This window comes from Arvicanthis niloticus, chromosome 4 (genome assembly GCF_011762505.2).
Source record: "Arvicanthis niloticus isolate mArvNil1 chromosome 4, mArvNil1.pat.X, whole genome shotgun sequence".
NCBI classification, from domain to species: Eukaryota; Metazoa; Chordata; class Mammalia; order Rodentia; family Muridae; genus Arvicanthis; species Arvicanthis niloticus.
In genome coordinates, this window is record NC_047661.1 from 130,699,567 (window position 1) to 130,713,428 (window position 13,862).

At 38.0% G+C, this 13,862-nt stretch overlaps 2 protein-coding genes across 3 annotated transcripts in view; one reads left to right on the forward strand and one right to left on the reverse strand.

Moving 5' to 3' along the window:
* Positions 1–1,987: 1,987 nt before the first annotated feature.
* On the reverse strand, positions 1,988–10,388 carry Fpgt (fucose-1-phosphate guanylyltransferase). Of its 2 annotated transcripts, XM_034499992.2 has the most exons (4): positions 10,258–10,388; positions 8,329–8,496; positions 7,038–7,130; positions 1,988–4,965 (listed from the first exon to the last, which is right to left on the reverse strand). In XM_034499992.2, the coding sequence occupies exons 1-4, from the start codon at positions 10,313–10,315 to the stop codon at positions 3,512–3,514; spliced, it is 1,773 nt and encodes a 590-aa protein (XP_034355883.1). In that variant the 5' UTR covers positions 10,316–10,388; the 3' UTR covers positions 1,988–3,511. The 2 variants fall into 2 exon arrangements, with proteins under 2 accessions (XP_034355883.1, XP_076789552.1); XM_076933437.1 differs by lacking the exon at positions 7,038–7,130.
* A 31-nt stretch (positions 10,389–10,419) lies between these two features.
* The window catches only part of Lrriq3 (leucine rich repeats and IQ motif containing 3), a 93,127-nt gene continuing 89,684 nt past the window's right edge, over positions 10,420–13,862 (forward strand). Inside the window, exon 1 of the mRNA XM_034500954.2 lies at positions 10,420–10,626. The gene's annotated coding sequence lies outside the window, so the exon portion shown is untranslated. The remainder of the gene's footprint in view (positions 10,627–13,862) is intronic.

Here is a 13,862-nt window from a genome sequence, read left to right on the forward strand (position 1 = left end):
GTAACGCTTCATTGCACTGTGCAGCATTCCTCCACCACCAAGTAAGATGAGCAGTTGATTCAACATAGCTGTGTTTTAATATATTTTTGCCTCAAGATTTACATCTTTAATTATTTTCTGGGCAAGATAATGATAAATTAAAGCTAACCAGGACTACCCAAACATTCTGAAGAAGAGTGGACACTATTGAATAATAAAAAATATATATTCTGTACATATGCTACGAATTCACAAGATATTTGTTGCAGTGAAGATTCTGAAAGCTTTGAAGGAGTCTGGAGATTCAGCAAGCCGACCAGGAACACAGCATCTGAAAGTACAGAAGAGCCCAGGCTCTGGGGTGTGTTCTAGAGGATGGTCCGACACCAGATACACAGGAGCAGCACAAACTGGACTATGTGGCTTATTTAAAAAATGTGAAATTAGATTGCCTCAGAACTTCACCAAAACACAGTTGAAGAATAATCACAGCAGACATGGCCAAGAAAGACATGAAGAGAGGGATTGCAGCAGGCTACTGCAATTGGAAAGGTGCCGTTTGAATGGTAATATTCATGTTGAATGACTTAGAGATTTTTGCACCTGGCGGCTTCCAAACCATAGAGCACTGACCCAAACAGCCTAGAGGAAACAGTGTTAACCACTGCATGTACAGTGGTGCCTTTTGACTGACAGCTTTAGGCGTGGGTGTCAACAAGGGTCTACACATGGATGGTGTTATTCTTCACAATCCTTCTGCTTTGGTTCTAATTTTGCAATATCAATGCAGTATAGAATCTGCAGATTTTATTTTTCCTTTACCTTAAATTCTGCCTTGGCTTGAAATGGTGGTCAGCCAAACTACTGTCAAATTGGCCACATGCTATGTTTTGTTTATTTTGCACGTTGTAGATAAAAGATAACTTTGCCAAGAGCAGAACTGGTGCTTTCCAACCATACTGTGGTAACAGTATGTGTGTCTTTTTATTAATAGAAGTGTGCAATCAGAAGTTTTCATGTATTTAGATCAGCGTGAGGAAAACCAGAATGTAACACTGTATTGCTGTCATACTGATAAGCGGGAAGGAGATGCGTATCTAGTCAAGGTGCTGAGAACAAAAGAACAAGTACTCATGTCTAAATTGGACATTTCCATCAACCCCTTCCCACCGAGGCTCAGAAGCATCCAAGAAGAGGCTGTGGAAAATATAAGAGCAGAAAGACGGGAGAGAAATTCTGTCTTCTAGTCATGGCATGCCTATCACTGTCATGAGCTCATAGCACTTGGGATTTCCTGCACAGGATCAAGATAGGCAAAATCTCTCAGAGAACATAGATAGTATCTAGGACCCACTCCTTTTCAGGGAGTAAATTGGAGTTAACAGTTTCTAGAGGAAGAGGAAGTGTTTTGTTTTTGAGGATGTGACTACTGATTGATGTGTTCCAGTGGATGACCCCACACCCATGTATACATGATAAGCACTAACTGGACTTAGTTAAAAATTAAAAAGACAGGAGACTGGGAGGGACACATGTTGAGGGTATATTGGAAAGTTGGAGGGATGGATAGACAATTATATTCATTGTATACATGTATGGGGTTCTCAAGAATAAATAAAAATGCAAACTGCAGCCTTATCAATACTTTTGAAGTCACCAATAAATGTAAGTTGATTTCTGAGTACTTCTGGAGAGTAAGAGCTTGTCTCTAAAATGTTGAAATGTCTTGACTATATCTGTACATTGTATATTTGTTATTTATTCCTTTATGTATATATGCACAGAGCAATGACAAAACTTTTGTCTAAATGAACCTATAAGAGATCTATAATAAATACAAAAAATTTCAAGTATGAAAGGAAGTGATGGTACTCTTTATCAACAATGTTTTTTTTTTTTCTTGGAACATGAAATCGTAATTCTAATCCTTGACAGGACTTTAGTCTTGAACATTTAATAACATTCAACATCCTTTGAAATCTCTGTAAGTAAATCAATAATTGTCAAATAGTATCACACATACTTTGCTTTATTGTTTAGCACCTCAAAAAGACATATACATGTTCATATATAAATAATAAAGAGGGGTTTTGATAGATATCTTGTTTATTATATATTTTAATGAAATCTTACATATTTATCACAGCAGACATTACAGTTTACTTAAGGTATTTTAAATACAAGTATCTAAGTCTTGCCTCTATTAAAGTTTAACTTAAATGTTCCACTAATGTGTTTATTTTAAAGTAGACGAACATAATGAGGAATTCCCTGAAGTTGGTCATGGTCTGAGTATATCCTCAGATTTCCTATCTGAATTTCCTCTCTTTGGGTCAGCTGTTTGTTCACACTATCACTACCACGATGGACATAAAATGATGCCAGGTAAATGTCCACGGTCAAGAGATTTGTTGAAGGATTAATTAGGAGAGGATTAAGTAATGTCCATGGTGAGTGAGCACTGGCTCTCAACTATTCCTACCACCTCCTGAGGAGACAACTGAGTTCTGTGTCTACATATTTTCCAGTGTAATATATCAGTAGACATAGTTTATAAGATATGGCAACATACGTTTTATATGTATAAGAACAAAATAATACATACATACTTTTATATCATTTTGGCAAGATTATCAGTGAGGCACAAACACCATCTTATAAGCACTTTCATAGGACTAAGGCTGACTTACAGAAGCAATATGGAGGTCCTCACCATCTATAACTCCGGTTCCAAAACATCCAATGTTTTCTTCTAGGCCAGTGGTTCTCAACCTTTCTGATGCTGCCATCCTATAAAAAGTTCCTCATGCTGTGGTGAACCCAACCATAAAATTATTTTTGTTGCTACATTTTAACTGTAATTTTCCTACTGTTATTAATTATAATATAAATATTCTATATTCCAATGGTCTTAGTTACTCCTCAAAGGATTTTTTGATACCCAAAAGGGTCAAAACCTACAGGTTAAGAACAGCTGTTCTAGCCTCTATGGGCACTGCAAGCATGTGGTACACAAACATACACGCAGATAACACACTTATACACAAAACTAGAACAAAATCTCGAAAGAAATCCTCAAATAATGACATTTCTTTTAAGAATTTATAACAATATTTTGTTAAATGTTGTCTCACTGTGAGAAGTAAAGTAATACAATTCTTAATATCACCCAGAACTTTATTGGTCCAAATTTTAAAATAAGATAGAAAAACTCTAAAGTTATGTTTAGAAAATCATCCTATAAGACAGAAGTATTTATTTTGGGAATGAAACAATGCCCCATAAATGGATCTTTACCAAAAAACAAAATTAAGATGGTGCAAACATCTAACACAGCATCACTTTCCTGACATTAGTCCCAGAATGTTCTTCCAACAGAAGTGATCAGCTGTACCTTTTTTTATTACCAAGCTCCAACACTTATATTAATCTAATTTTTATTATATTTATTTACTAAAACAAACAATAAAGTCAGAGGTCTATAGAAAATGTCTTCATTTGCAATCTTGTTCACAGGCAAATTACATTCAATTTAAGATTTCTCTAAATTAGTTTGTTTTTTATTTAAACTAATTTCTAGAAAAATTTGTTCCCTATAAGCTAGCATGTCTTGAACATCTTTGTAGAGAAGCATTTCCTGGATGGACAGCAGCTTAAAGTTGCCTAAGCTGAATGGTGAATGGCTCCTTATAGCATTTAACATCTCAAGGGATGCTGTAACCGACTCACTCAGAGAAGAACAGACAGGGAAAATTCGTGCAGTCCACAGGCTCAGGTTCATCTTATTTCCAGAGAAAAGTTTCTCTGTCACTTTAAGGTTCCAAATGTCTAAACAAGACAGAAAACAGACTCCAAAGAACTGAAGTGCCTTTATATCTTCCAGGGTTTTAACACTGTTTTTCAAATTGTCTTGCATGCCAAACACCATAGTGGAATATTCTACATGTCCATTTATCTTCACACTTAAAGAACATAAAAAAGAGTGTGCTGGCACAACAGCTTTTGCTATGACAGAACTGCTGATAATGCAGTTTTCCCCAATGGACACCTCAGGCCCCAATCTAGAATACTCTACAACTGAGCCAGGGGCCATACAGCATCCTGAACCCAGTATACTGTGGATGACACAGGCTGTTTTACTAGAGCACTCAGGAACGCTTGGAGAGACACTGAAAGCTACGGATTGTAAGCCCAGCTCTGACTTTAATGTACTATCAGAAGTGAAATGAAGCAGATATTCTTGTGTTGTTCCAATGTGATAAAATCTAGAGTTATTAAGAACAACAACATTCAGTGGTGTTCCTTTGAGGAGGCAGAATATTTTCTGCCTCATGTCCAACAACTGGGAGTCTTCTTCAGTGACATGTGATGTGTTCCTGGTATACTCTGCAGTTGCTCCAGGCCCCAGTGCCTGCAGAAAGTCTCCATAGGCATCTATTTCACAGTTCAGTGGGCCTTCACTTTTATAGAAATCGAGTAACTTTTTTGCTGATTTGTGATCCATGTAAAACAGGCTATCTGTGTAGACATACTCAGTGTGCAAAGGAAGAGAGGCAGTGTCACCTCCAGGCATGTCTTGTTGACCAAAGCTTCCTTGTCTATATACAGCATTAAAGTGATGCATATTTTCAATGGTGGGCTTGTGGAGGAAACGGTGGCATTGCCTGTACTCAAGGTCGCCATGTTGTAAGGAACTGTCAGATTCCAAGACAAATACTCCATGTGTGGTGCCTACAGCCAGACTGGAAGGATGGGCTAAGGCAGTAAAGCCAGGCTGGTCAAAGGTAATGTACTCACAGTCCCCAGCACTGTAGAGTTCAATATCATCTGCACAGGTGACCAAAACTCCAGGCCTCATGTGTGAGGGGAAATCCACGTACATGGCTAGTTTTAACTCCAACATCTGATAAATGGGTTCACCAAGTGGTAAGGTGGTAAAGATCTTTCCTAAAGCACTTGCATTGGGAAGGCGTTGACTGTAGCCACCTGTAAAATTTGCAAAGTATTTAAAAATATGTTCTTTAAGAGATTTTCAAAATCTGGTAGTACCAGTTATAATGTCTAAAGATATTTAATACTAAGTACTTAATCAAAATTCAGGATAGAATTATGATTAAGAATTATGAAGAATTATGAAGTCTAGATTTTAAAAAATCAAAAAGTGCTTCTCTTACAGCAATCTGATGTAATGCGATTTTAAGGACTCTAGGATAGGAAATGATTTGAAGGCACACAAAGTCTGGAGAGCCAGGGTTCAGAATCAATTGTATAACTAACAAAACAACCATATTTAAAATCTGATTTTCATGTACATTTCTGACAATGCATCCCAAACATGATTAAAGTTGTATATTAGGCGTGTGCGTCATAGAGAAAGGTGTAAAAGACCAGAGCAGCCTAACAGTTTCAAATGTTACCTCTCTGTTACACATCTACTTCATGAGGCACTGCCTTCAACTTACAAAACATACTTAAAGTAAAGGCAAATTCAGTACATTTTTAAAAATTATACCACTTTTTTTCATTTAAATTGGCTTTTTCCTTCCAAATGAACATCACAATGCCCTGACTCCTGAAACGCACTCTCTCAAACGCATTAACTGTCCTGAATCTTTTTAATGTAGATAAAGGTGTACAGTGCAGTGCAGACTTGTGTGTTGGGGTAAAGCTTTCTATAACATGCTCCATGCTTTGCCCACCACCTGGGATTCAACAAAGTCCTCTGGGGCATCAGAAAATCAACACACTTAAAGTACTTTTGTACAAAATACATTGTTAAGATATAAGAGATAAAATAATTCTCATTGTTTCCTTTTTCCAAAGACCAGACAATAGTAAAGTCTTCACTGAAAGAATTATGTTCAGCTATTCCTCACATCTGTAGAGACTGGTTCACAACCCTAGATAGACACAAGATAGACACTGACTTCCCTACTGAAGTGGCAACGTATCTGCATGCAGCCCACACTACCTTGCTGGAAAATATATTTATGCCATCTAATACAATGTAATGTTTACATAAACAGTGGCTATGCAGAGATATCCCAGGAATTATTAAAAGGCTACATGCTAGGTATAAAGACATTTTTATTTCCCCTCAAATATGTTCTGCTTATGGTTGCCTGAATCTGCAGAGGTGTACAGAATGCCAGGACTTAGGGAGTCCACTATATGTATTGCTATTTATTTCCTAATTAATTTTACTAAACTCATAATAAAACCTTTATTCTACAAGACAGTGAATTGTTTTATATTCTTATTTTTTCTTGAAAGCAGGACTTAGATGTATTTTGTTCATGTCACCTGTACAAAGAGTCATATTACTGTGTATGCAACTCAGAATCAGAAAGCATCTTTAAAGCTATGAATATAAACATTCTAAATTATACGTTCCAGGCTAATGCTAAGCCTTGGTGAAATTTTCACCAGCTCACTGAACTATAAAGATAAACAACAGAAGTTTCGATGCAACCAAGGATTTCATATAATCATATGCATTAAATTTATACTTCTGACACAGTCCCTCTGACTTTTCTCACTTGAAATGTTCTATGTGCTTTCATATACTTTTGTCACCTTTTCTTTTAAAACTGTTAAGCGTTGTAGCTTTTTTTGCTCTCAATAATCAGACAAACATGCAAGGCAAAACTTTCGACAAAAGTGTAATCATAATCATCATAATCACCATCACCATCATCATCACCATCACCAATTTTCGTCCACAACAAAAATCCCCTCAAGGGTCCTGAGAAATGTTCACATTTTTATGAGTTTTGTAAAAAATATTTTTCTATTTATAAAACAAAAGTGGAATAAAACATTAATAAAAGTTGATGATGTTCATAATGTATGATAAGAATTTTGTGAAAATCCTACTATTTACAAACTGCACATAACAAAAGAAAAAATGAAATATTTCCAAAGTAAAATACATTCAATTTTTGAATTTTAAGACAAAATAAAATATAAGGGAAATCATTTGCAAGGGAGACCAAGTTTCTAAGGTGTCAAAGGTAGAAAACTCAAGGGCAAATGTAGATAAACAAGCAGTAAGTTACCCGAGTGAATTAACAGGACCTTGACAGAATTCCACTTATCTCCACAGAGACTTTCCAAACGCTGAAGGGAACAAAGTGTTGATCCTCCATTGCCTTAAAAACAATTCAAAAGCATATTGTGCTTCAAATAAAACTACGAAAATTTTGTTACAGTCATATAATTAGGTACTATTTTGAAGATGTGAATTTTGTCGATACTAGGTAGACAGATTGAAATTGTATTGGCAGAAGAATTGATCAGTTACAGCGAATAAGCAAACAAACAGCTGGTCAGGAAATACAGTGAGAAGCAGCTCACAATGTCTCAGGGATGGTCATGAAAGAGGTGATAAGGCACACGATCTGTGACTGGAGACTGTAAATTGATACAGGGTTGTAAACATACGACTTGCCTAATGGCTTGTTCTACATGACACACCCCAACACACACTAGTTAGAGTTCTTTTCTTTTTCTAAATGTAAGAACCTGGTTGTACAAAATATTTCAAATACTGCTAACATATTGTATGCCTAATTCTCCTCTATAGAAGAGACATCACACAGGTGCTAACCTTCCTCCTGTGAGGATTAAACCAACAGTGGAAAATCAGAATAATGCCAGTGCTGTGTACATGTGTCCTGTTCCTGGCATGAAGAGGTCTTATCTTTATTTATGATAATCATATGAGCCACAAGTTTAGTGATAATTTTTTTGTAAAATCATACTATTTACAAACAGCAAATAAATAAGTAAATAGGAGATGAATGTTGGCCTTCTTTTAATGAATAATAATAAAACAGCAGAAGAAATCCTTTGGAGTTCTCTCAAGGAATCAAAGGTAAAATATAATTCATTTATTTGCAATGATGTCAAAGTTGAATCATCAGGGTTTAAATAAATATTCTACAGTACTTTAAGTAACTGGTCCTACTTTATCTGTATCCCATAACTTGGTCCTAATAGGCCACGTATATACATCACTTTCCTGATTTGTTTTCTTCATCAAACTACTTCATGAAACTACTAAGTTGGGAAAGACCTTAAGAGAACTTCCAGCAAATTCCAGTGTAAATTGTATTGAAGCCACGAAAATTCTTTTAAATAATTTTCTGGACAAGTTTCCCTGTAAATCACAGTGGCTCAGAACCTTTATTTGGACTTTTATCATTTTAAGATTTAAGTTTCAGATCTTAAAGTTTTTAAAGGCCATGTGTGGAGATAAACAGTTTATAAAGTATAAACAAGGAAAACGTATCTTTCAATCATTATTTTGCTCAGAACCCTTTATAAATGCTCTCCTGAAATGTATACCAATTTTGGTCCCAGCAGGATCAGGAAAAACATGGTATTGAACTCCAAGAGGCAATTCCTTTTTCTTCAGCTTCTCTGACAACTGCTGCTTGTAAGAAAGCTCCTGCTTCTCATCGGCTGCTGTTATTGCAACCACATCCCAGAATTCTCCAGCTGTCACGGGTTTGCCTGTTGGAAAAATAGCAAGAAAATTTCCCTTAATCTCATTTACAAGGCTGTCTATTTCAAAAGAGGGGCAGACAAAAGGATAATCATTATCATCTTCCAAAATAAGAAGAGGATACAACCAACCAACCAACCAACAAAACAAACAAGCAAACATTAGCATCTAAAAGCAAGGTTTGTGAATCAGGGCCCTTGATGTCCCTGGCTGAGAAATTTCAACTCAAGGATCCACTCCTTCCAAGTTTTTGTTTAGGAATGTGGTCCTTTGTTATTGTTGCTTATAATTTTTCTTTTCTCTTTTCCTTTCTTTTCTTTTTTCTTTTCTTGTACTGGGAACTAACCACAGAGCCTTATGCATGCCAGCTCTATCACTGAGCTATAGTTACAATCCTTCATTTATCTATTTAATTAATTTAGTATCTTATTACTGAGAGGGTTGAGCCAGGCTGGTCCACAGGTAGTGAGTTACCTCAATCAAATGTTCACATTCAGTTACAGATTGAAGTCCTGTTCTATACTCCTCCCTCTTCTCACTACTGCACTTGACTAGAGACAGAGTAAGACAAAGCCCACCTACTCCAGAACTCCTCTAATGTGCTTTAAATTGGGCCTGCAAGCTCACTTCCTGGTCTCTATCTCAGTAATAGAAGACCCCAGCATGCTGGACTTCTGCAAAATAAAACACTCTTTGTGTTTATATACTGAGTTTGGGATATCATTTTTCAGTGAATCATGGACCCTTACACTACTTGACAGACTTTCTATCTCCCTTCCTATCTATCTATCTATCTATCTATCTATCTATCTATCTATCTATCTATCAATCATCGTCTGTCTGTGTAGTTCAGGTAGGTCTTGAACCTTGTTCCTGCTGCCCCAACTTCCCAAGTAAAGGACAGTACAAACTTGCAACACCACTCCTACTTTTTAATATTTTTATTGACTTATGATGAGCAAATCAAACATATGAGCCATCAAAATACATCAAAATACATCAAAATACATCAAAATACTATACAAACCCCACGATTAAACTTCCCGGTGAACTCATTAAATTAAATGACAAATGGCACTTTCAGGAAACAGTGGAACCCTCTTAACCAACCCTCTTAACCCTCTTAACCAACAAAAATATTAATAGGGTTTGAACAAGTTGAGAGAGAATGAGAGGGAGGGGGGGAAAGAGACAGGGAGGGAGGGAGAAAGGGGGAAGGGACAGAGATAAGGGGGGAGGAAAGGAGGGAGAGGGAGGAGAAGGGATGGAGAGGAAAGACAGAGACTGAGACAGGCATGTTAGCTAGGATTTAATAACTCCAATCATTCTGGTATCCAAATATAAATCCAATTCTAGGCAGTCACAACTACCCATTTTACCAAACTGCTGTTCAGAGAAGGGCAAGTATCCCAAACTTACATTTGTAAACTTAAAGCCATGATTGCTTTCATATTGGGGTTTACATGGGAATAAACTGAAGTTACGCAGGAGGAAAAGGGAAGAAACACGGTAAAGACTCCTTCAGACTCTAAGCAAAGGAATTTCTACCACTGAGCTAAGCCATGTCTTACTTTCCGTTAGTAATTCTCTCACTGCTCCTTCCTGACAGCTAAGTTTAGGCTAGCACACAGTGAGGGGAGAAGGGAAAGTCTGACTGTCCTGGCCAGGACGGGGCGGACAGGAAGGGGTAGCGGACAGGAAGCTGCGCGGGGTCCTTGGGAAGGCGCCCTCCGTGCCGGGGGCCAGAGAACTCAGTTCCGCTACGGTACCTCTCAGCTCAGAAAATCTGCGCAGTTTCCGCAGGGTGGCTTCGCGGAGAGACGCCATGGCTGACTTCCGGGAGCCCACTTAGTACGCATGCGCACTCCGAAACCGCTCCCCGCCCCGCCTCGGCCTTGCGAGCCACGTCACCGCGGCCCTGGAAGCTCCCTGAGACTTGGAAAGCTAGGATGGCGTGAGCATGCGCAAGCGGCGTTTCCCGGGCAACGCACTGTGGAGGGTGGGGCAGATGGGCGGGCACTTTGTTTTACAGGGCTGCGCGGGGCTGTGGGTTCCCGCTTTACCAAGTCTGGCAGCCCGTGGTGAGACAGAGGAGACCAAGCCGCCCACGATAGTGGATCCACCACCCAGATGCCGAGGTGACCTGCCCGCACCGAGCTCCTATTCCTGTCAGAAGCCTCCCAGGGAGGCCAGGTCTCTGAGCCACAGGCTCAATCCTGTGAAATGCTTTTTGGTGGGGCAGACCACTCTGCACCCTTCAGTTGGCCAACTTCCCAAGCCCAGTCTTGAACTAGCACCTTTAGCGAGCAACCGCACACTCTGTTGTGTTCACTTGCTTCTAGGAGATCCAACGAAAGGTGCCAGATATTGAGATGAGACAATCTTATTGAACTTATTTCATTGGCTGGTTATATGTCTTGTAGAGCATGTAGTTTATATGAGTACTACAGATTAATCTCTTTAACTTTACACACAGCACATATTGAGTAATAACATTTAAGGAAGACGTTTCAGTCTGAAACCCAGAAGTCTTACCCCTACAATTTGACTTGATTCGTTTCTCTTCATTACAATCTAACTCAGAATTCTGCATAGCGGCTCCCTGTGAACTTGAGTTTCTGAGTCAGCTTAGTTTTTCACTTAAAGTCTTGACCTCAGCATTTAATTCTGTATTTAAAGTGAACACATTTGTGGGGAGGAGATTACTGTTTCACAATACACCCCTGCTGAAGAAAATTTAGAAAATACAGAAAGGCCTGATAGCAACAACAGTAGAAGTCGGAATTTGTGATTTATATTCTTAAGTGAACTGAAGTCATCCCAGGTTTTTGGTGACCTGCCTTAAGTGTGTCAGTGGGTAGGGAAAGAATATAAGCAGAGAGTTTTATTTGGAACCTACTAAAGTAGCACAGACAGGAGAGATTCGGTGGAAATTTAAAAGATAATGGGAGATGAAGAGAAATTACTTAGATACTAGAAACACTTTGAAGGGAAAACCAACAACACCTGTCCACTAAATGAGTACAGATTGTGAGAGAAATTACCAAAAGACGCCTGAAAGTGGATGACATGGCCATTAAATGAGCTGAGGAAAGTATGTATGGGGAAGCATAGTGAAGTCATAAGAGAAGACCTGTAATAATATTGGATATGTAGAACAAACATGTGCAAATGTAGTAGAAATTGTTGTGTGTCCATGTGCACTGCGTCTGTGGTTCTGGAGATGAAGACAGATCTGCCTAGAAAATTTTGTGAGTTGTCAGAATAGAAATGGAATTTATTTTCAACTACAGAAGTAGGTTGAGATCCAAAGGGAATTAGTAAAGGTCAAAAAGGCTTACGTATCTGATACCACACATTCTTATGACTGGAAAACAGAAAATAACCAAGTTTAAACTTATCATATACATTTTTCATGCCCACCTTTCCATTTCATGCTGAAATATTCTCTGTCTCGAGTTTGTCTCAGGGTGGGTGTTACAGCTACTGTGAGTTCATGACTGCAGCTGCCTTGCTGTGTCCAGACAACAGTTTCCACCTCCTCTGCTACTTACCCTCTTTCTAGGTCTCTCCTACAATGATCCCGACCCTGAGCCTTGGGAGGAGAGGATGTAGTATAAATACATCAATTTCAGAAACTGAGCATTGTCTAGTCGTACTCGACACATATTGACCAGTTATGAGTCTCTGTGTTAGCTGCCATATATTGCAAAAAGAAACCTTTCTGATGAGGGTTGAGAGATGCACTAATCTATGGGTCTAGCGATAGATCATTGGGAGTTAGTTTAATGCTATGTGTGTTCATCAGATTAAGAGCAGAAGGTTCTTCTGTAGAGTGTCATGACCTATCTGGCCACAGGTTCTTACTTCTAATAACAGTGCCAGATATGGGCTCTCTCATATGGAGGATGACTTAAATCCTTAAATTCAAAGCAGAAAGTTGTTGATTACCCCCATTCCTTTCTCTAGTGCACCAGTAAGTGTATCTTACCAGGTCAGTCGTTATAGCTTATGAAAGTCCTATTTCTACCTGAGGGACTATAGACCATAGCTACTGAGAGCAGGTGAGGCAATTTTCTTTAAGGCTGTGGCCTCTCTGATAGGCCAACCATGCTTAAGTAGATGGCCCCACCCACGAGGATATTGGCAGTATAAAACAGACCCAATGAACTTTAACAAAAGAACAAAAGTAATGCTGTTTGAATGAGTATATTGCATTGTCTAAAATGTTGTTTTAAAGTAAATGAGATGGAATAATCAATATTATGAATAAATTCAGATAAAAGCTTCCTATACAGTGATGTGACTATATAAAACTACACATCTATATATATTATTTATACACTGATGCAGTGAAGCATGTCACTTTTAATTAGAGAGATGGAATCTTGATGCTGTATATGGATGAATGTTGATTGTATAAACCATGTTTTAAAAAATATGATCATATGTGTTGGATTAAAAGGGAGAATTAAGAAAATAACAAGTCATGTGACTGCCTTGGAGAAAACAATGTAAAACATATAATTGGTAAAGCTCTGGTATCCAAAATGATACAAGGCTTTCAAACTCAACAGTAAGCAAACAGCCAAACAAACAAACAAAAATGTCAAAAGAGATGAAAATACTTCATTGGAGGACACACTCAGATACCAAACCAACACACAGAAAGTTGTTCAGCGTTAGATATCTGTAGGAATTTCAAATTGAGATACCCCTATATAGCTATCAGACTGGCCATGATTTAGGATACTGATACACCAAATACTAGTAAGAATGTGAAGGAATAATTTTTCAGCTTGTTGGTGATGGAAACACAAAATAGTGTTTTTAAAGACAAGCAGTTCAAGACAACATAAAGCATATATATTATCTAAAAGTAGGCTCCTTGCTATTTATCCATAGTGACTGAGGACCACATACTATACCATGACAAGTGTGTACCCTGTCGTGAGATATGCACTTTAGTAGTAACCTGTAGATCCCTGCTGGGCTCTTCACTATAAACAATACATACTACTCCATAATACTAATTTAATAATGGAAAACTTTGATGTTAAGAAATTATTATAGGAAGACTATACCTCCAAATTCTTCTGTTGCCTTAAAACAACAGAGAACACCGTTTACAGGAGAGATGTGATAAAGGTGTCCTAAGTGTCTCACACTCTACATGTAGTCTAATTGTAGGTCTCTGTATTAGTTATCATCTAATGCAAGAGGAAGCTTGTGCAGTGAGGGTTGAATGAAGCACTCTTCTATGGATATAGCAGTATGTCAGTCTGAGTCATTTTATTGCTATATTTACTTAGCAGAATAGTAATATTAGGTTTCCCCCTATGGCCCATGACCTATGTATATAGTCTGAGGTTCT

Excerpts from the sequence above, each read along its gene's own strand:
- Fpgt (XM_034499992.2), bottom strand. The coding sequence starts at position 10,315 with ATGGCGTCTCTCCGCGAAGCCACCCTGCGGAAACTGCGCAGATTTTCT. Across the intron at positions 8,497-10,257 it reads CAGATTTTCTGAGCTGAGAG|GCAAACCCGTGACAGCTGGA; the intron begins GTACCGTAGCGG and ends TTTTTCCAACAG. Across the intron at positions 7,131-8,328 it reads TCCTGCTGGGACCAAAATTG|GCAATGGAGGATCAACACTT; the intron begins GTATACATTTCA and ends ATTGTTTTTAAG.